This window comes from Lates calcarifer, linkage group LG11 (assembly GCF_001640805.2).
Source record: "Lates calcarifer isolate ASB-BC8 linkage group LG11, TLL_Latcal_v3, whole genome shotgun sequence".
In the NCBI taxonomy this organism is placed as follows: Eukaryota; Metazoa; Chordata; class Actinopteri; family Centropomidae; genus Lates; species Lates calcarifer.
This window is the reverse complement of record NC_066843.1, coordinates 17,612,482-17,636,130: the sequence shown is the minus strand read 5'-3', so window position 1 is coordinate 17,636,130 and position 23,649 is coordinate 17,612,482. Positions and strand designations below refer to the sequence as shown.

Below are 23,649 nucleotides of genomic sequence, written 5' to 3'. Positions count from 1 at the left end.
TTCAGAGGTTGAGTCTACTTGGCAAACTCATCTATGTGCTATGTCCAGTAGGGAACAACTTTTTTTCTGGTCTAGGAGAAGATTAAATAAGTAGTTAGAAGTAAGTTTCCATCGCAGCTTTGTTGCAAGGATTTAAATGTTAATGTTAATAAACCGTAATGCTGTGGATACCAGTTCATCAAAATGACCCCTTTTTGACTGGACCACAACAGCAGGGCTAGCCCTATAAATGCCAATCTGAGTGAGTGAGTGAGTGATGAGAGAGAGAGAGTGAGATTTGTCTGGCCTGAGTTTTCCCATTGGCTATCGTTCTGTCAAAATGATTTGGCGCGAACACTTTCTATTATGTCACCAGGGAGTGCAACTCGTTTCCGTTTGCCTGCTCCAATACTCTCAGCTCCGGTGTCAGGTGTTTGCAGAGTTCTGCCTGCGAGAGCTGTGTAAAATACCGGTGTTGTGCCGGCCAAGTTAACACCAGCTGACAACACTGTCAGCAGCCCAGCAGGAGAGACACTCCGCAGTTCAGTATGATTTCATAAGTTCACACACCATATACAGTCCAGCCATATATTAGGTTTTTACCTAGTATATGGCTAGCTTGTTACATAATTTCTTGCTTTGCTCTTATGCAGTCTCTCGGTTCAGATCATCCCATCAGCAAGATAACAGTTTACATTAAAATCTGTCTTTCTTATGCTGACACAAAACCTCAGCACCATCAGGACTCCATCCATAAACCTTTGACCAAACTGACCAATCATACAGGTCTTTTAGTCTCATCACCAAAATCTCATCTGTGATTAATTAATAAAACTTTTTAAAAAGTTGTTCCCCCAGACTGAACTGCTAATATCTTGTTTGTCGGTACCTTACTGCCAATTCCTTGGAAAATTGTCAGCTCTGTGTGACTGCCAGTAATACCTCTGTCAGAGCGCATCTCTTAATTGCTACCCTCGCTGTCAAATGTTTCAGCTGTGAGACCTTGGGTGTGTCTAGACAGGAAGCAGCAGTCTTAGCAGCCTGGTCAGGCAGAATTTGTTCCCCTCTCCCACTCGAATACTGTTGCTAGCCAGGAACACTGGGTGAGATGGTGCTAGAGGAAATATATAGGAATGACTGGCTTGGCTAAGTACAAAGTTTGCAAAGGAACTCTTAACATATACAGTAAGTGTAGAGTCTGAGTCTATTTAAACAATGCGGAAATTGCAGACACCATGCATCACAAGTGGGTGAGGTTTTAAATGGAGATGAATCACTGGAATTGGTCTTTGAACAAATATCTCTTGACTCCTGTCCCTCCCTCTTCCTCTGAAGGAACCAAGTCCTGAGGCCCCACCACCACTGCCTGTGTAACACTTCACAATGCAATGTCCAATGTGATCCAGCATCTAGAGTTGACAGAGCAGAGAATTATCCCTATAATAGCCTGGTTTGTCACTGTGCAATCATCACGGCCATTCTACACATTCAGACGAGTTAAATCACTGTCTAAGCAAGACAAACTGAGAGTTATTTGATCTTAATTTATGTTACCTGTCATCATGTGCTGGAGCTGATCAAATCTATAAATCTATTGCTCTCTGATTAAATAAATCAATCTTAAATTAGATCAAAGATTCTGATCTTTGTCTATATGTGGGGGAGGCATTGACTGCAGTCAGTGGAGACTACAGTGAAAATGTCTGTCTGTCATACATTGTTCATTATAGTGAAGCCAAGTGACGGGCAACTGAGCGTTTCAGATTACAAACACAGTGCAGTTTCAGTGCAGCTCGCCTTACTGTGATGCCACTTTCCTTGAAAGACCCTCACGTCTCACTATGTGACCTTTGTTTTGACCATATCTCCTGATTTGTTATGATTTATATGGCAGGATTGAGTCACTGGCTACTTTGGATTTTACAGGCCCAGTAATGTGTCTATTTATTATGTGTATATTGCAGTTTCAATTAGTGAATTATGAGGTACACATTAAGGTTTATGCCTTTTCCATTTCAAAGCATTAGCATGGTGAATAAACTACCTTTCATCCCCCCTACAGAGGATAGCTGCCAGGCTGGGTGATTGGCCTTAGCTGCCAATCTGTTTAATTCTATCCTGATACTTTTTTGTTTTTAATTGCCTCTCCTAGGCAAGAAAATCAATTAGATAAAGATACCCAGGTGATGTGTCACTCTGGAAAATTCAAAGCTTCAGCAGTGTGTTGTAGTGCAAAGCATGAAGCATCAGAGTCTCTTCAGCATGGCTGCACCCCAGACAGGGGGATACATACCTCTCAACCTTTGCACGCTTCCTCCATTAGAGCGTCACCAGAATATCACCTCTTCCCTTGCTCCTTTTCTCTTTTTAAGTGTTTTAGAGCAGCGCAGGGCACATCTATGTTTTAGTGGAGCCTGAGTGTGATTTGTATGCATGGAGTGCAGTAACCCTCACTGTTTCCTGGCGAGAATAAGACATCCGTAGGGCAGCCATTCTGCTCTGCCAAGAGGGAGAGATCCACTAAGAGCCAGTGTCAGCTGGGCTTGCTTGAATAGAGCTTTATTCACTCCCCCCCTTCTGCTCCCCCTCCTCCCCCTCTGGGTCTGTCAGGTGCCTTCCTATAAGGAAAACACAATTCAACAGTTCATCTATGGTTACATTTCCAATGGAAGGATGCCTGCATGTGGGTTATAAAAGCTCAACATGCTTCACACAAGTCTGTGATCAGTTTAGGGGCAGCATGGTGCTTTCCATACTGTTACAGAGTGTTGAATAATATGTTATTGATAAAAAGTTATATCATCTCACATAGTGGCAGATTTATACAGTATCTGTCATGCTGATAATAAAAGAAATGAAATGAAACACTAAATCAGAGTAATAACAGTAGCTCTGTACCCCGTAGTTCACTGCATGAAAATAAAAATATGCCCCTGGATCTGTTTATCCATAGAAGTTTAGTGTTCATGTCTTTTCATTATTATCTACTGTACATAACCCCACTGTGCTGAGAAATTTCAATGCTAGCAGAAGAGCAATGACTGGCGCTATTTCCTTAATGATCTTCTTTCTGCTTTATTAGGCATAACTTGTCAAAATCACTGGGAATATGTTTATACCTGAGCAGACATGCTTCCCTTGAGCAGCACCATCCTTCACACTGAAACAGTTACAAAGGACCTGCAAAGTACAACCATAGTCTTTTAATATTAAGACTAAGAAGTTGTACTCTCACTAACACCTCCCTTAGTCTTTCTCAGGAGATTTTTTTTTTTTTATTCCCCATACAATTTTTCTTTTTTGGTTCCTATTTTCCAATAAATCTTTTTAATAGCTGGTTTCCAAATGAAATTTAAGAGCTTCTATGCACAAGTTTGCTCACCCAGACTCTGGGCTTCCAATATAGCCTCTAGAAATCAGATTAAATTGGCTGTCGCTTCTAGAAATAAGTGTGCAAAACATCTCCTGAAGATTGATGGAGCCTGGGAGCTCAGACCAGTCAGTTCCCAATGTTTTTTGTCAAATGAGCTTGATGTACACCCACAGGGTTTATAAGTTCATCTGAACTGATTCTAAACTCTATGTTATTTAGCACAATTAATCATATAAAAGAAGATATTATTTTGATATTTTTCCATACAAATGAACTGCTTAGTTGGTTTCATCAAATTTGATGTATTTCAAACTACTCGCAGCATTGGCTTGACGTTTCTACCATTTAACCAGTACTTTAGCTAACTAATTCAACTGTTTTTTTCATAGCTTTTAGCTAACACGATCTATTTCAACCATCTATCCATTTGTTTTGGCCAATTGACTAGACTCTGCCTGCTTGCAGGCTAGTTTTCCAGTAACTGTACAGTATATATGGATGGACGTAATGACAAATCCTCAAAAGTGAAGGCAGAACATCTCAATCACCTCCTGGTGGCTGACAACGCTGTAGGACATAAACCCTGGCCCTCACCATATTAGCAGATGGGACATAGCCAAACAAAAAAATCAAAGTACATGCCAAAGATTCTTTTTTCTTTTTCTTTTTTTTGGTAGTTCTCATGTTGACATATGTTCAGGTGTTTTTCATTAGTTATTTAATCCTATAAAAAGTCAGTGTGACGTCATGATTGACAACTGTGAGTGATATTTTGGCTTCATTTTTATGGAAGATAACAAATAAAGTACTTTATCTAAAGTTTAAATTTACTTTGTTTCTGTATCTGACTGGTTGATGTCAATTTTACTTGTGTAATAATAATAACTAATCTCTACTCTCTTTATACACAGTTTATGGTCTACAAACCGCTGATGATCCTAATCCATGTAATGAAAGAGTTTGATGGAAAGCACCTATTCATGATTCATTTAATTATTGTGTATTTACAGAAAGTTTTATCCAGGAAATCCTGCATAGATTAAGTCAAAAATATTGGACAAAAGTTTTAATTTAGTTGCAGGACAGCTTGCAAAATCACTTCCAGCAATCAGCCCATTAACTTTAGTGGGCTCTCTGACTCATTGTTCAGACAATTAGCTCACTGGAATAAGTTATTTCCTCCTGTGAAAATGAAAAGGGATTAATTGAAAGAAGTGTAATCACGAACAAAAGCAAACTGAATAGAAAGCGGCTGGAATTAGAAAATCACTGCTGGTCATTTCCTTTTCAGGGATCTGTATCCTGTGCATTCAGATGCAGATGAAGAAAGACCATCACTTAGGAAAACTCCCTACTTTTCTCTGCTTGGGATCCCGTAATGGCATCACATGAGCATTAGTAGCACTGGTGAGAGTGATGCAACAAGACGGAAACAGCCTCTGCAGGTTCCCGTGTATTGCGCCAATCACCCCTTGGCGCTTGTTCTACTACTTACCACACCCCTGACCCCAGCCCTTTGTCTCTCTCATTCTCTCCAGTTACATCACTCATTTTTTCCTTTCTCACCATCAGATCAAGTCATTCTGAATGGAACAAGGTGTTCATTTTTCCTGTGTTGTTCACTTGTGTAACAAGATTAAGCCATCTCCTTTCCTGCCAGACTTAATCAGGAAGACTTTGAGATTAATTGGGAAGCCTGTGTCAACTCAGCAGAGCTGGGGTTTTTTTCAAAGACTAATGTGACTCTGTTCTGTGTTTTCCTCAGATCTTCATTGACATGCCCCCATTGTCTGAAACAGAGCAACACCTTTGACCCTTTCCTCTGCATCTCACTCCCTATTCCTCTTCGCCAGACAAGGTGAGCACTGCCCTTTTAATATAGACATAAGTCTATCATCTGAAATTATGTTTCTTTCTAGGAAGCCTAATATTATTCCGAGAGCTTTTGTACAGAGCTAGGGTAGCTGTTTCCCCCCTGTTTTCAGCCTTAATGCCAAGCTAAACTAACCAGCTGTTGGCTCTAGCTTCATATTTACCAGTTTAAATTCTCTCTGTTAGAATAGGAAAACAAGCTGGACAACACCCAGCTTTGTTCATGCTCTACATACAGTCAAAACACAAGTTATTGTGGAGTTGAAGGGCTGGTATCAAAAAGGAAAAGCTGGTGGAAACCCCTCTCAGCATTGAGGAACAATGTCTTATTCTGCTTTACATCACAACACCCACTCAACCTCCATGTCAGGTCAACGAGGATCAGCCTGTTCAGGAAATCCTGACATTTTCAAGGAGGGAGACCCCATTCACTTCTTTTTTTTTCAGCCAGTAGTCTGTCTCTCTCAAACACATAACGCAAAAAAAATCCTCATGCAAACATTTTGTCCTTCAATTTTAAACACTGACTTTTACTTAGATATACACAACATCCTTACAGTACTTGTTGTTGGTCTTTACTGTGTTTTGGAAACTGATATTTAATCTGTCACAACTTTCACACCTTGCACCTACTCCACCTCTACCAGACACAGCTGCTTGTGTGACAAGGATATCTGTCTGACATTAGCATCTGTTTTCAACTTTTTCAGGGTCCCTCTATTTCTTTTATGTAGTACAGAATATTTAAACCAAAACTTTCTTCTAACATTTACCATCCATCAATCCAGCTATTTTAAAACTATGCAGAGGTCAACCTAATGTTAAAGGAATAGTCTGATATTTTGAGAGGCACCTTTTTTTGGTGGTGGTGGTGGTTTCTGATCTTTATGCTAAGCTAAACGCTAATCTGACTCCAGTTACAAATTGACCAGACAGATAAGATATTGATCTTTTCATCTCACCCTCAGCAAGAAAGCAAATAAGTACATAAACCAAAGTTATTTAGGTAAAGATGTAACTTTACACAGAGCAGCCCTGTACTGTATGTAGAGCTCAACTCTTTTTCATGATTGACACACAGAGCTGTGTTGAATACTCTTTTAAGGTTTGCCAGGGTTTAATCTTGCTAGTTATTTACCTCCTTTTAGTTTTTAGGCTTTAAAATAGTTCATGCAAGTTCATCCAACATCCCTTCTAATTTGGGAAATTGTTTTTAAGAGCTTCATTCTGACAGTGTTCCAAATGGAGAGTATTTAGTTACTGTCCTTTTTTTCCTGTGTGGCAGTTAGGGTGAGAGAAAACACTTCTGAAGGCATAAACAGATGGATTGTCTTCTAAAGCATTTTTTATATATTTCTGTGTGTGAAGAGATCAGCTCGCTCACAGCCAGATCATGTCTGTAAGCCATAAACACATACTGTTTGTTACCAAACCAATATTTGCTGTGCCTGGCTATCCAAACACTGGGCTTGTGTCCCCTGGCAGTCACATGCACTTTGCATGTTGGATGGTTTTGTTTACACTATATGGTTGCTTCTCTGTGAATGTGACATGGACCTTTTGTATATGAATATTCTGTCTCAGTAATGACCAGCAATTGATCAAATTCATTAATTGAACATTTAAAGGCTGTAGATATCCAAAGGCATTACAGTGTTATTATTTAAATGAATCATTTTAGAAAGCATTATAACTAAATGTCATATTATAAGTTGGTAGTGGAAAAAAAAAAAAACTACAGTGGGCATTAAATGAAGAAAAAGGTAATCATCGTCTCAAATTATACAGAATCACACTGAAATTAAAATTTTTGTACAATCTAGTTCCCACTGCAGTGGTGGATTAGCAGCTACAATGTTTTGTTTTGTCCATGCTGGAATAAAATATGTAATTAGCATAAATTGGGGATACCTTCCTGAGCAGTGGCTTGATAAATGCTGCCAATTTACTGTACTCTTTCTACTGTGCTCTTTTCAAGTCTCCTGTTCCCCACCCAAATCAGTGGAACAGGAGTAAACACGTCAGCTCAGTAGTTTGTATACACATAAAACAATACTACTTCAGCCTAACAAGAACCAGTAGAATTATACAGATATCTCCTGTTACGCAGAAATCTTCAAACTGGCTTCCAGTTAGCTCTAGAACCAACTTCAAAGTGCTGCTGCTAGTTTATGGATCACTTAATTGCTTAGGGCCAAAATACATTTCTGATACGCTTGAAGAATATAAACCCAGTAGGTTCCTTAGATCTTCAAAAAAAAATGTAGCCAGCAGTGCCAGAACTAAGCACAGTACAGCTACGAGCTCAACATGTGTGTGGCAACAGTGAACAGACCATCATATACCTTGTTTGTATGTATATTCCTGCACACACTGTGGATATACTAGATATGTAAGTTGATATGAATGTTATTTGGACATGCACAGATATTGTGCTTTGAATAGCATGAATCAGCAGGGCTAGCTGAGCATTTTTATACATGCCACAGAGCATGATTGGATGTTAACGGCGTAATTGTGCCTTTCGGTGCACCTGTGTGGAAGCATCTGCATTTGTTGTTTTTCCCCTCATTTATTCCAGTTTTTCCTTTAATTTGTCACCTGTCTGTTCACACTGCCTCAGGTACCTGATAGAGTTTCTCTGTATCACGTCAGTATACTGTTATTCAAAGAAGCCATTATGTCCCGGCACCCTGCTCATGTCAGCGCTGACTCCAGAGAGGTCAGAGCCAAGCGCTCTCAGTTTTTAAAAATGCAATAGAGATTCCATTATTTCGCACACATAAAACTCATAATGATCTATTATTAATGTTAAAATGTATTGATTTATTCATGAAAGTCTTCTTTTGTCCCTTCCTGGCCGTAGAGGAGGCTGCCATAGAAATGGCACAGAAATCAAAATAGAGGCCGTTCTATTTCCCACAGTCCCTGATTGTGTGTCTTCACCTCTGGCAGGCCTTTGTGTGTGACTCTGGTGTTCAGCACCAAAGGACAGAGGTACCTGCGGGTCGGGCTGGCCGTGCCTCTGTTTGGCTCTGTGGCTTGCCTGAGGAGGATGGTGGCTGACGAGGGGAAAATTTCTCCAGACCAGGTAACATAAAGCAGGAATAAAATACACAGTATGGACCTTGTTTCCTATTTTAAACCACATTCTGCTGTAACAGAGCAGCACAGCTCAGTGTGAGTGTGATTATAGTAATTTGTGTCTTATTCTGATCTTTCTTGCATGCCATTGGCTTGAATTTATTCTCTCAGCTAAAATACATTGTGCTGGATTTGAGATTAGTGGGAATAATAGTGCAACTGTGCTGTGTTCCATCAAGTGGGTTCAAAGTTCACTCTCACAGCGTTATAAGATTTATAATGGCACTGTAATAAGGAACCTAACGTGTGTGTGTGTGTGTGTGTTGCTCTCCAGGTGATCCTGACGGAGGTCTACTCCACAGGGTTTCAGCGCTCCTTCTTTGATGAAGACGAACTAACCAGCATAGCTGAGAATGATGTCATCTACGCCTTCCAGGCTCCGCCCCTCTACATCAGAGGAGGCTCAGCACGGATCTCAGGTAGCTGCATGACTGAAGAGTCAAAGTAGAACACACACAATTTTTAGCCACAGCATAACACACACTGTCTTTGACTTTAACTAGTTTGTGTTACCACATTAATATTTTCCCTACTTTAATATGGATGTACACAGAGATCTGTAAGAAAACAAACCAATTTTATTAACATACTTTGCTTAATGAAACCCTCAGGGAATACACCTTACTGCACGAAGCCCTAGGGGAGCACATTAAGAAATATATAACTTCACGTAGAGCTCTGTGAGTTACATCCTCCCTGTGCAGATTTCTCTTTGTGCTATCAGATTTATGTCTTCATTTCATCTGTTTCTCAGCTAGTGATGTAAAATGTGAGCACAGAAGTACTTCAGTGCATAGTATCCCCTTGCCTCTCGCTTTGTGCTGTCACCAAATGGGTTCTGCTGTTGTCGTCCCTCACAGGGCTGCAAGTCCCAGCACTGTGTTAACACTGCCGTTCTATCTGAAAAATGTGACTTTTAGTGCTTTAATTTATGTTGCTCAATGATCGCACAAAGCAGTGCTGCCTAAAAGGACCCCACCCCCCATCCCCGTTCAACAGTCTGGCTGGTCAACATGCTGGCTCAGACTAAATACCCCTGGGTTCTCACTGGCTCTACCTTCTGGGGTTGATATGGAGACTCTACATCACCACTCAACACTTTTCTGTGCACAGCAGATTGTCCTGTCACTCATGCTGACTTGTTTGCCCTGTGAGAATACAGATGTTATCATCTTTAAAGGAACATTAACATCTTTAGGGAATGGGCCTTTTTGGTGTCAAAATGGAAATCCACCCATTTCCATTATATCTTCTCTTTGTGTAACTTTACTAAGGCAGATACCAAAAGGTCAACAGTGGCTTGTTCTGTTACTTGATGTAAAATAACATTTCACCTACCTAATTAATAAATATTCCACCAGCTTCTCTTAAAATACTAACATTCATAAATAACAAATTAAGATAATTTATTTTTATTTCACTCAAGATAAGGTAATTACAACTGCAGCACATAACTATTTTCTACCTCGTTATTTGTGATTAATGGAAGCTGTTAAAGTAAAATAGCGTATGAGTAAAGAGCACCATTAAAATGTTGCATTAGATTTTTTCTGCCCAGTCACAACAATGATCTGTAATGTTTTTATACTGTCTGGCACCAGAAAATTGTGATTTTTATGCCCCTTCTGCTTTAAATTGCTAGATTTAAAAGGTATGACTGTCTGACAGTAAATTAATTATACATAAATTCTTAAATGAAAGTAATAATGTTGTAGGTCAGATAGGAGATAGCATAACTCTAACCAGGGGTCTCAGAAAAGGTCTAAGCATTTTTGTGTGCAGTGACAATGTTAAGGAAAGGTTACCAATGTGGATAATGTCCTTTGGCATTAAATTAAGCCACATGAGTCTCTGTAGAAAGCAGCCAATACATCTTGTGGGCAATTAAAGCACAAAAATGTGTGGTGAATCTGAGGGTAACACTGTTTTATTATGCCTCACTACACACATTTGTGGTCAGTTTCCCTGTTGCTCATAACACACTTGATTGAGTGAACTTCACTGGCATCCATTCAGTGAATTTCTAGGTAACAGTTAATTCGCAGTCCTAACTTTAGATTTAAAACCTCTTGATGTGAAAGGTTGATACAGACAGCATGAAGAGCTCAGAACAGAGCAGTTCAGTGCAAACTAGTAGTGACGTGACCTTCCCAATCTTAACTTCCAACCTCCCCGCAGTCTTAAAATTAATCTCTTACATCATCCTTTCAGCAGTGCATATTTCACCCCTCCTCTATACCCCTCCTTTACTCATATCATCAATCATTTCATTCTTTTCTTGGCACCTCTGATAAATATTGGCTAGTCACTATTACATCTTGTTATTTTTTTATTTTTAAGTAATTTGAAGTAATAGTTCAACATTTTGTGGAATATGTTTGTGCACTTTCTTGCCCAGAGTTAGGGGAGAAGATAGATACCACCTTCAGATATGTACAATAAATATGAAGTTACAGCCTGTAGCTTGTTAGCTTAGCTTCAGCAGAAAGACTGGAAAGAAGGGGACACAGCTGCCTGTGTTTCCAGTGTTTATGTTATTTATATCAATGTTCTCATCAAACTCAAGTAAAAAGTGAAAAATAGGGTTGGCCATTTCAAGCAAAAGTACTATTCGATAATCAGTAGGAACTATTTGACAGTTGTATTGTTTTGTTTTGTGAGTTTTATGGCGACTGACAAACAGCTTATAGGTGCATTACCGCCACCTTCTGGCAATAGTAATGTGTTACTACTAGACGTCGCTAAAAAGACAAAACAATAGTTGCATAAAGTATTGAATTTATTATCATTTAATGACCAGTCAAAAGCCATGACCCATCCTTAATGAATATGCATATTTATCCAAATGTCAATCCATCCATTCCTTTAAGAAACTGCTGCTTTTAGTGATCTACTGACAGTCTGACATCAGTCCGTCATGATGGAGCTGCTGATACATTTTAAACATTACTTTCACACCATTCATGTCTTCTTGGTGAATTGGGGACACTGGAAACATGATTATGTGCCTCTGTTTGTGTTTGGATTTCAGCATTTTCATGAGCTTACCATCTGGCAATCAAGTAATTGAGGTTTACATTAATAATTAATATTGTATAAAATCTCAAAGTGCTGTTCATAAATGTCATCCGAGAGAGAAATCTTTTCTGTTTGGGATTTGATGGTGCACTGTGGGAAATTAATAAGCATAATATTACTGTATGGAGTACCAAGTGCCAAGGAGAGGACTTGTATAATGCATAACCTGCCAAAGAATATTTGGAAACAGATAATTGGCTTTCACAGTTAAAGATCCATTTCACATTCTTTTGTCTCTGTTACAAACAGAACAGGTTCTTCCTCCTATTTATTTCTCGCCCAGTCAGTGAAATGAGATCATCTCTCAAACTGTAGTTTGGGATTTGTTAATAATCTTATGGACTGTTTATTGTTTACATGTGATAAACACCACAGACCTCCATGAGGATAAGTGATTTGAGCTTTATCCCCACTTTGCAGATTCCTCCCATGTGGAGGTTTTATCCATCACTGCTACAGTACACTATATCATGCCAGTGGTATTTTCCTTTCAGTTTCCACCAGTCAAGGATGGTTTGGTCGTTCAGTCCACCACTAAAATATCTCAAAATCAGATTTTGTACAGACATTCATTCATGAATGAATTCATGAATCCTCCTGACTTTAACTTTTCTTCTACCGCCAACATGAGGTTCACATTTGTGGTTTTAAAAGAAATATCTCAACAACTATGTGTTGGACTGCCATGAAATTTGTTATACACATTCAAGATGAACAAAAGTAACTTGTTGATTCCTTAGCCTTTCATGTAGCATCGTGGTCACATTACGTGTTACTGCTAATAGGCAGATGTTAACACATTAATCAGAATCAGAATCAGAATCAGATTTTATTGCCAAGTAAGTTTGCACATACAAGAATTTATCTTGGTATATTGGTGCTAAAGAAGAGTGATAGTAAAAAAAAGAACAAAAAGCACAAAATATATTTACTGAGAATACAAATATATGCACAAGGAACATAAATATACATAATTAAATGTAAAGTGTAGAGTGCAAACTGAACTAAGATTGTGACTATATCTGATGGAAAGATATTAGCATGTTAGCATTGTCTCTGTGTGATGTTAGCATCTAGCCTGGCTGCTGACTTATAGTCAAGAGTTATAGTCTTGTTTGGCAAGCTAATTCAGTCAAATCAAATATCTGCTGTAATAGAAAGTTATTAGTAGCAATGTTATCTTAATCAGCTCGCCCCATGTTTCCACTTTCAATTTGCACGAAACTTTTGTCACAAGTAACATAAATCCAGCCAACCCACAGGGGCTGCATTGCTCTGTTCAAACAGGAAAACAGAAAATGTGACAATTAAGTAATTTGGGAGACAAGATTAAACATAGGATGACATATCACAGCTAGAGATTCATTAAAATGCTTATAATCTCATTCATTCATTTTTTAAGCAAATTATGTATTATGTAATATTTAAAACTAAATATGCATTAGAAAATTGAAATCATCTCAGTCAGATGACATATACATGAATGTGTCTAACCACCATTTTTGTTCAAAGACCTTGACTATGACTGAGCAGACAGCTAATGGGATTGAGGGATGTACTGTGGCTGTGGGTAGAGCAGATCCCTTTAGGGGCAGAGGTGTTTAATTATGGGCTTTCACATAGTCTGTCTGTGTTTAGTCTGGCTCATCCTGTGTGTCTGTTTGACAATGAAAGAAGCCTGAGAGTGCAGAGGAATGATGAGTTCACAGGCTTCCTGTGGTTTCTTAGAATTAGTTAGAGGCTTTTTGATAATAAGAGATTATAATCAAAAGGTATTTTGGCAAAACACACTTAAATTTTGGTGTGGTGTGTAGGTGTGTATGGTACATGTTTTCAAATGGTTGTACTGTAAGTGTCTTTTTCAGTAGAGCTTTGGGAATTGTTCCACAGCCTTAAAACACTTACACAAGCATACACACACACCTCATACATCCACCATTATTCATCCTGTAAACAAGGTTAAAAAAAAACCCAGAGAGAACAGTGACAGGAACCTTGAATAAATGTCTAGAAACAGTGCATTTTATGACAGCTACTCACACAAAAACCTTGATTTAATGAGTGATGAGAGGTAGGTCTCCTCCCCAGCATCCTTCTGTAAATCTTAGTGGGACAGGCCAGGAGGTGACCTCTGCATTTTACTACTATTTCATGAACATGTTCCACCGGGCATTTAAAAGGAGAATTTCCCCCATAAATCATCCCCTCAGCTGCTCATGTAAATTACAGGGCACGATGAAGAAAATTTTATTACTTGCTTGATTAGAACGACATTAATAAATGAAAAGCTGTGCATACTTATCATTACTCTTATTCTCACGGTCAAGACACTGCAATCAGAGGTTTAATGTTAAAGCTTTGGTGGCGTATATGTAGACTTTGATTAGTTTTGAATAGGTCTTGCCCTTCATTCATGGCACAGCTTAATGACCTCACACCCCAATTATTTCTGGAGGAGGAGGGATGTGCTAACACAGTGGCTTGCTGCTTTGCAAGAATCTCAGTAACAGGACGCTCAGCAGTGGCATTTGCTATTCCAGTGATGAATCATGTGTCAGATGTAAACAGCAGTGTTTAATGAAAAGTTTGGGGAAGGAGCAGCCACAATGGTCAATCAATACCTTCTCGTCTGTGTCTGAGAGTCTAATTTACCATGTGATTTATCGCCACAAACTTCTGGGGTGCTGACCTGGGTACTAAGTCCAGAGGTTGGTCAGCTGTGTGACGAGAGCGAGCCACCGCTGACGTCACGTCACACGAGGATCTTATAATCTCAGCTTTTCGCTCAGTCAGTCACACTCCTCTGTGTTGGGAACGGGAGAGAAGTGCTGCTTGGCACCCCACCAGGACAGGATGTGGAGCAGAAGCTGCATCAGATAATACCTCCTGCTGAGAGTGCAGGCAGCCATTGGTCCATCTGTTCTCCCCGCTGAATCACTGTTCCCCAAATAGAAAGCTGCTGTCTCGCCACTTTATATATCTCAATTCTCCTCCTCGCTCCTTGTTAGGTGTTAAGTTTAATGATCACATTTTCAGTACTTGAAATCAGCTCATCTTTCCTTTGGAGGAGAGAATGTGAAATGCCATGCTGTAAGCTGTCAGTGTAAAAGTAAGCAGTTTCCCAAAAGAATGAGAAATTGGTATTTTAATCAATATCAGCCAGATTTATCAAGAAACTGTGATCTATAAAAAAAACAGAATCTCTTCATTCTCTCCTCTTTCTTTGATTCTCATTTCTTTGCTCTGTAACCCCCTCTTTGAATTTCTCCTGTGTTTTCCCTCCTCTGCCAGGGTACCATCACAGCCTGCCATCGTCTCCATACTCCACTGGTCCTGAGGGTCAGAGGTTACCTTCATCAGGGACGTTGTCATCAGAGTTCCTCAACCAGGGCGTCCCAGTCAAGATTCTGCTGTTGGTGTGCAATGCTGCAGGGGGAGGCCAACAGGCTGTGAGGTAATTAACATCAATTGACTCTTTGCTAAACCCCGCCCTCGAACATCAATTGTCCAATCATAGCTTATCAGCCATGATTACAGTAGTTTTGGGTTTCTCCACTTTGTAACTGTAAATTGTTTGGAATTGGCTTACTACCCCATCTTAAACTTTAACATTATTGTGTCCCCAAAAGAAATTTGTTCTCACAGCCAGGTAAAACACAGAATACAGATTTGAATATTAACCATAAACTACTGTAAACTACTAAATAGAAGTAAAAGTATACAAACAGTCACAACCAAAGCCAAGGAGAAGCTGTGTTACAGGTTTGGCAGCAACAGTGATTCTTTCGTGCTGTTTTTTTTATTTTGGAAGACAACACTCCAGCAACTTCAACTAAACATTAGATAGTGTTAGCGGTGCCAAACCTATGAGTTAGTCCTCATCCTCAAATCTATGTCGCTAATAAATCGTGTTTACAAAAACTATGAACTTTAAAGCAGAAATATAATCACTGCTTTTCTTTGTCAAACTTGCGTTTTTTCTATAGTAAGCTCTAAAAACATCAGTGGATTATCTTAGATTGAATAGCATTTAATTTGATTTTTATTTAATACTATATGCTGATTAGCTCTACCTTCTAATAAATGAACAGCACTGCTCCTTTATTCATCAGCTGGTGAAGATGCTAGTGCTAGGACATGTGGGCTTCAGCCTCAGTGGTATCATGTGTTTATTTATGAAGTCCTAAATATGTAGCAATCATGTTTAGGACCTTTTTACAGTGTTCTCGTTTTAAAATAAATCAAACTAAGACACAAGCTAGCTTCAGCTGATACAATCTGCCAGCTAACAAAACCCAGGGCTGTCAGCTAGAAATGTGCCTTTGTTTATCTCTGTGTGAAACAGAAGACCCACTGTGAATTTCCATCCATCCATCCACCCATCCATTAGCTATACTGCTTATCCTTAAGGGTCATAGGGGGCTTGAGCCAATCCCAGCTGACACTGGGCAAGAGGCGAGGTACACCCTGAACAGGTCACCAGTCTATTGAAGGATTGACATATAGAGACAAACAACCACCACACTAACATTCACACCTATAGGCAATTTAGAGTCTCCAAGTAACCTGTGTGGGAGGAAGATTCTCATTAGTTTCACTACAAACAGCCTTTAAGCAAATGTGAGTTCATACAGTACTTCAGGCTTCATGTTTTATATTCAACTTTGCTATGGAGGAGCAAATCAAGGTCATGGTGGCTCCCTGTGAGAGAAAAGACTCACATCTCACCACGAGATGAGTTTCAAATCAAACGACTGAGGAATCTGACATCTGGCACGATACAGAGATCCATTAGACACCCGTCTCCCTGACAGAGTCCAGAGAGATCAATATAGGTGAGCTCGCCAACACAGCTGTGAGAAAGTCCAATCCCATCCATGAGGGTCGTCGTGTCGGTTTCTCCTTCAAACGCCTCTCTGTCATTGATCAAACCACCAAGCTATCTCACTCTCATCAGATGACAGCTGGAGGACTTGTCTGTGCCAAGAAAATGACATTGGAGTCACATACTTTCTTTCTCACTCTGTAGATTTTCTCTTTAGAACAGCGTCACAGGTACATTTCTGAAAATCAGCAAAATGTGAAAGCTCTCAAGTGTTGTTGGTTTGTTTAAACTGTGAAACTGATATACAGCAGTAGATGGGAATTCATAAAGTTTCGCATTTTATGTGTGAAAGTGCAAACTTTCACTGTTTTTACATCACTTCTCTTAAATGGTAACAATTTGATTCCATGACATTTCATTTCTGTTACATCTTGACGTTGACTCCACGTCTGTGGAGGCAGGTGAAAAATAATTATTGATTATTGTGAATTTCACTGCATGATCCCATCAAAAATCTCCTTTTTAGGGGGCTGAAGACTTCTGAATATTTTCACTGCATTCTGTGTCAATTTTTAGGGTGTTTGAGTTAAATCATTTGCTATGGGAATCAGGAGTTGAGGAGACAGTTGCTAAGAAAAGGCCTCTGCATTTAAACCAAGCCATTTAACCTACAGCAAAAGAATGGAATTGTTTTGTCTCCTGCTTCATAACAGTTTCCAATTAAATTAATTGTCATTTTAATTCCTTTTCCATCCCACTTTGCTGTGTATATTTTCCCATGTCGTGGTCGTGCATCCACCACAGAATGTTAATGGTTCCCATCCTGAGCAGTAATCCAGCCTAATTTATTTTGAGGATCTCCATGGTATCTACTCATGATCTAATAGGAAAATTGTGTGACTGAGCATCTGTTTGGTTTCTACGGTTTAAAGTCTGCAAAAATCTAAATATAAAAAAGCATGAAATGTAATCATTATCCTTGTATTCTTAACATTTAATCCACAGTTTTATAGTACCCTGTTGTCATTCACTGTACATATTCCTGTGTGTATCTTTGTCTCCTTACACACATGCCTGCTCACGTGCTTTCATACTAATAAATCTTAAGCATGCAATGGAGGCCTGCCCTCAATTAAATGTGTATTATAATAAATGTGTTATGTGATCTATCATTTGAAATGATGGTGGTCCCTCTCCTCATCAGCTATTTTCACTCCTTATTATCTCCCTCTCTCCTTCCATAGAGAGGCTATAATGAGAATTCTGCTCTAATGCTGATAATGTTAATAAATAAATATTTACATTACAATAGAACAGGAAAAAGAGACGTGAGCTAGTCAGGGCTCATGCAGAGTAATTGAGTGAGGGAGATGCTGTGAATTTACGTGTTTTGGCCTCATAACACTAATTTCCTCTATCCCTGTTAAAGGTTTGGACCTCCATTTCTAATGAGGGAGGACCGGTCTATTTCCTGGGACCAGCTGCAGCAGAGTATCCTCAGCAAACTTTATTATCTGATGATCAATGGCGCTCAAGCACAGGTACTGGACAGCAACTGATAATAATGTGATAATTTATTCATGTCAGGAAATTCTTTTTTTTTTTTTCGTACCCCCGCCCCCCTCAAGGGAATATCAAACCACAGCACCAGAAGCTTGTAGTCGTCATAAAGTCACATACGGACTCTTTAGCACAGCAGATGCTTAAGCCTATGTCCTCCAGTTAAAGCCTACCTGCCAACATAACAACAACATAAAGTGGGATGCCGTATAACAATATTACAGTTTTCATCCCCAGACATCTACAGTAATTCTGCAGCAAGAGTGGGGAGTTTTATTATTTATTTAATTTGTATTCACTAAAGGTACAATACGACCCTGTGCAATAAGTCAATAGAAATTGCTGCATGATGCTTGTAAAACTTATATTTAATAGCTGTGTAGTGTGGGCGGGTGAGTTTTGAGCACCAGCTGGAGCCAGAGAGGGGACATGGTTCCCTCCTGCCATGCCGGCTGGTGCACCTGTTCCGAGACATGTTTATTGGCTTGGGACAGAGCAAAGCATGCCCACACAAAGACACTGCGCGATACAGGTGCGAGAGCTCCAAGCACCAGCTGGAGGTAGAGAGGAATTGGTTTCCTCTTACTGCACCACACCAGAGTCAGGTAAACTGGTTTGGGACAGGTTATAGTGACTCACATATGGCTGTTCTCTCTTTTATTCAGGCCATTTTTTTGCCGTTACGTGTGTTAATAAATGGATAGATTGTGGACAAAGCAGCTTCTCCATTTGGAGAGTCATGTTTGAAAGCACTTCAGTGGCTCTGTGGCACGATCATGTTTGTCCTGGGAACATTACTTTTGTCCACTCATCTCCCAATACAGTAGTATTATTGGCCTATCACATATACTGTTGCTGCCTCAGTGCTTTCATTAGTGCCAGTATTAAGAGTAAATTCTGGGCTTTCTCGGGAGGTCAAAGCTGTTTGCACTGAGGGATATTAAACAGAGTTCAGTTTTAGTAGTTAGGATGTTAATACAAAGTTCTTTCCTATGTGTGCACAGGATGGAACAGTAATTGAAACTTAAAGTGAAAAAGATTTTTTTTTTAAAACTTTAATGAAGGTGAATAACATCAGACACAAGAAATCAATCAATCAATCAATGTTAAGTTAAATATTAAATTAGTAGTGTATGACGTTTCAACAAGGCCTTGTATTTGGATTTCAAGTACAGGCAAATATATTCTAATGAAAAGGGTTTGCAGCAACTATATAGTAATATCACTAATGATCCAAATGCAACAAAAGGGTCAACCCACCACCAAGATTTAAAAAGAAATGAGTGGAACCGGTGGAAAACATTACAACAGTCCATGTACTGTAGCACAGTCTCTGAAGCTGTGAGGTAATGCCAGAAAATTGTTGCAGGAAAAAAAATAATGTTTGATTATGTATGTCTGAATGTAAAAAGTCAAAAATATTCAAAACGTCATGTTTCATAATCCTGAACTGGAGAGATGAAAAAGTGGCTTGTCTCTACACTGAATCAATCGGTAATGTCAGGAGTCAAGAAAAAATTAACACAGAGTAAAGCCCAAAATAAGCTGGCTGTCATGCTAATCTTATTTTTTGATACAGGCTTAAAGCCATTGTTTGGCATTTTGGGGAATGCGCTTATTTGCTTTGTTGCGGAGAGTTAGATGAGAAGATTGACACCGCTCTGATACATGGACTGGAAACGGGCAAACAGCTAGCCTGGTTCTGGCCAAAGGTAGTTGCCAGGAAACCAGTGGAGTTACTGCTTCCAGCCAATAAAAAGCCTGGCACATGAACCCCTGTAGCACAGCAAATGACTACTTTTACACTTCAGTTTTAACACAAATTAAACAAAGAAAGTATAATGTCTTAATTAGTGAGCTTTAAGGATGTTATTAGGCAGATTTTGTTACCTCTGGACAACAGGCAGCTGGTGTGGCTTCATATTTACTGTACAGACAGGTGAGTGGTATCAATCCTGCCACTCACTCAGCCTGATTTTACTCTAACAATGTACATCCTAATATTTGCATATTGCTGTGAAAGGCACTAGGACAGTGTGCGCTAATGAGCCTAAATGAGTCAGAGGCTAAGTCACTGGCCTGTCAGTCGTCCATGCATGGCTAAATAGAAACATGGTGCGCTTGTTTACCTTGCCACTCATGGTGTGACTACTGTGAAACATGGGACGAACTGACAGAAATGCCAACAGCATCGTTTTCTAAGATGCACCCCTGCTGTATGTCACTGTCAAATCAATTATTTACTTCACTGAAGCCAAAGGGTCCATTTTCTTGCTTGTTTCTGCTTGCTCACTTGCTTGTTCTGTGTTCCAGCATATGATTGCGTGCAGCAGCTTGCTGTTAATCATGTAGTCAAACAGATTTCTGATCAGTGTGAACTGACACAGCTGCAATAAAGAGCCATATAGGGCATGGATTGTACAAGAAGATTGTTTACTGGCTTGCTGCACATTACTCAGTGCTCTTTGAGAAGTGGCAGGAGAGAGAGAAGAGTCAGGTGCAACATTTTCAGTAACTCTGTTGGAGATCCATAGTCTCCTTTGTGCTCCCCCACTGTCAGCCATTTAATTAAAACCAGGCTCGTACAGTATAATCAGTTTGCTGGAGCCTACCTCTGCCAAGAAAGAAGCAATGCTCAGAGCAGATGTTTGCTCTAAATCTTTCATCTTAACAGAATCTGTAGTTCTCGTGCATCAATGAATTACACTCACAAGTGGATTTCTCCGCTTCTGTCTAATTTTAGCTTCAGCAAAGATGCAATTGAAAAACAAAAACACGGCCTCTCTGACAGCCATTTTCCCACCACTGACATCAATTGACAACTTGATTTTAACGGTGGCTTGCCTTGACACTCACTAAAACAGACCTTGCTCTACAATATCCTGCAGCACACTGGTGGCTGCATACTTACTACAGAGCTTAAATTAACAGTCAGATGACCATTTTCACACAAGCACACCTTCTCTATCTAGGATTACGGTGCAAACTCAGGCTACATTTTTGATGAGTGCAGCCAGAACTGAAGGGATTTATATTAGCTTTAGAGAACCAAGTGTAATATGTGTGGTAACTAACACACATTGCGAGTATTAGCCCTGAATGTTGCTTATACAAACAAAGGTAAATCCACTGTACACACACAAAATGCTAAAACTCAGAGCATAATGAGACACTGTGCTCTCTGCATGGGTTGTAATTGGAGATCTTTAGCTTTGTCAGGCACAAACAAAGCCACAAACATTCCCCACGTCACACTGCCCTCACTGAACACAGAAAGTGATTAACCTTGGTCAAAAGCAAGACCAAGGATTTTCTCATAGGGAGACATTATAAACTGACAAACTTGAGTCTCCACCAGTGTATGTGGAGCCAGCATGCTCATGCACTCCTCTGACAGGACGCTGTGATGAATTTTCACAGGTTTTCTCTTCTTCTTCTCAGCAGTCACGCTGACAAGAGGTGACACTGCTCACAGCCTGACCAGATCTCAGATGCTCATTTGTTCATTTTTCTTCTCAGTCACAATTTTCTGTCTTTCACATACACACACAATAATGTGTTTACACCCCCGCCCCACCACACCCCCTGCTTCTGGTGTTAGTCTCACATATTCCTCTTCATCTGTCTGTACTGGGAGGAAAACAAACATGGGGATCTATGGTCTCTTTGCTGTTCAGAAAATGAGTGTCTCAAAAAAGGTCTCAAGTATACATACTTGATATCATGCTAAGTGTCCTCTCCAGTTCTTGATCCATTAAGAAGACATGCAAATAAGCAGCATTGTTCTTGTATTGCAGTGTAGAGCAACTTAGCTAGTAGCTAGTTAGGTAATATTGAAAAATGTTTTTTATTCTAACATAACATAATTCTCCTCTGACTTTACAAGAGGAAAGGCTTTTAGGATGAAGACTAACCAATGTGTTTGCAGTTATGCTATTTTACATAATAAATTTGACTGGGTTGCTGGAGTGTAAACCTCCCAAAATCCAGTAAAGAACAGGACAAAGGCTATGTTAAGCCTCAAACGAAATTCCCCCATCCTCTAAAGTAAGGGTTAACACTGTAGGTAGTAAGCCAGTCAACTGAACAAGCTAACATTTTCAGCCTATGTTTTAGGAGACAAACACACTTAATGCGTCATTCCTTACACTTGCATTTTTGTTTTGGAGATGATAAAAACAAAACAAACAAACAACAACAACAACAAAGAAACACCATCCAAACTCTTCAAATTATCATTCTTACTACAGTCCCAGATACACCGCTCCAACATGTGGAGAGAGTCATAGCTTGGCAGGCTGAAATCAAGCTATGAGTGGAAAACCGCTGTCTGAGGGAGTGCTTTATCACACAGTCAGTTCAATCTGAAAGATCTAATCCAAAGGCCTGGTGAATCCCCTCGTTGAAGCAGCCAGTGGCTTTGCAAATACCTTTGGAATGTGTGGAAATGTATCATATTTTAAAGGAATTTTCCCCCTGTTTTTTTAAACAATGTTTGGGGGGAAAAACCTGATTCCTGAGAAGCTAAAATTGGTAGGACTCCTTGGGTGGTCTTCACATGTACATACAAGCCTTTGACTGGAACTCACAGTGAGCCCAAGTCTGTAATGAAAAGAAAACTCATTTTGGGTTTAAACTTGTCATCTAGCATTCCAGTGTTTTTTTTATACAGCAGATTGAAAATGAACACGTAGAAACATTGATGAGTTCGTTGGAAAAGCAACACACGGCACCTAAGCACCACAGGGAGGTTTGATGCCTGCAGTGTCCATAAACACATGATGCTGAAAGGCTGAAGAGTGGATAATATAGTCTTAATTACACGTCTCTGTATGCATGCTCAGAATGAGGGCATGAGAGCAGAATTTCACTTGGCCCTCAAGTATTTCTGCTATAACTGCTGCAGTATTTCAGCAGCATACTGGCACTTACTGATACTTTCAGTTGTATGGTATATTGCATATATGAAGCAATAATTGTCTAGCTTCCTTTAAGAGTTAAGCATTCCAGTGGCTTCATTTGTTCATCATATGAACATTTTCCAGGAATCTGCAGTCTGCTTTACTGTATTCCTTGTCATCAGAAAGATCGTGCTGGACTGAGCTCTCCTCACAAAACACTGAGTGGGTGTTTGTGTTTGGGCTCAGCCAGCAGCTACACAGTAGATTTCACTGGAACAAGAGGAAATCAGTTTCATTTTCACAAAGCGCTCCTTCACTCCTAAAGCACCTCCAATATTAGCAGCTCTCAGAGTAATATAAGTATGTTTCAAACGAGGAGAAAAAGATGTTATGACCTTTAGGCTTTCAGTCCAGTGCAGAATGATATGAGACAGTAATCTGTTTGTCTATGGGTTTGATGGTATCATGGTTTTGTCTCTGTAAGATGGTACTTTGAATGTTTACAAAAAAGTTATTACTGCTCCGTGCTGAGATGCTACATGTTGATTCAAACTGAACTGCTGTGAGCTCAAAATGTCTGGTGCAGGTCTCAGCCTATATTTCATGATGCCCCACTTTGTACTGCTCTTTTTGTGGCTCTAGTCTGTACACAGCAAAATTATCTATGTTGAATATAACTCTCAGAGCGCACAAATATGCCAGTGTTTATTTAAGCTCACTCCCAATTCAGCATTTTTTCGACAGTTTTGAACAGCTGTCCAAGAGCAGTTTGGGTATGAATGGACAGACCTGCATGTGCAGCAACAAATAAATGTCACTAAAATATCAACACAGGAAATTTTTATGCAATTTTTAGCAGTGTTTGCTGTAAACACAGATTTTTATCATTAAGGGCTCTATTCTTGTACTGGCAGATG

General features: G+C 39.6%; 1 protein-coding gene across 2 annotated transcripts in view; it reads left to right on the top strand.

Moving 5' to 3' along the window:
* The window catches only part of usp43b (ubiquitin specific peptidase 43b), a 62,253-nt gene that overhangs the window by 23,499 nt on the left and 15,105 nt on the right, over positions 1 to 23,649 (top strand). For both annotated transcript variants that reach the window (XM_018698676.2, XM_018698675.2), the window contains exons 4-8: positions 5,118 to 5,210; positions 8,180 to 8,315; positions 8,643 to 8,787; positions 14,738 to 14,900; positions 17,701 to 17,812. In XM_018698676.2, the coding sequence (XP_018554192.1) occupies positions 5,118 to 5,210; positions 8,180 to 8,315; positions 8,643 to 8,787; positions 14,738 to 14,900; positions 17,701 to 17,812 (649 nt within the window). The remainder of the gene's footprint in view (positions 1 to 5,117; positions 5,211 to 8,179; positions 8,316 to 8,642; positions 8,788 to 14,737; positions 14,901 to 17,700; positions 17,813 to 23,649) is intronic.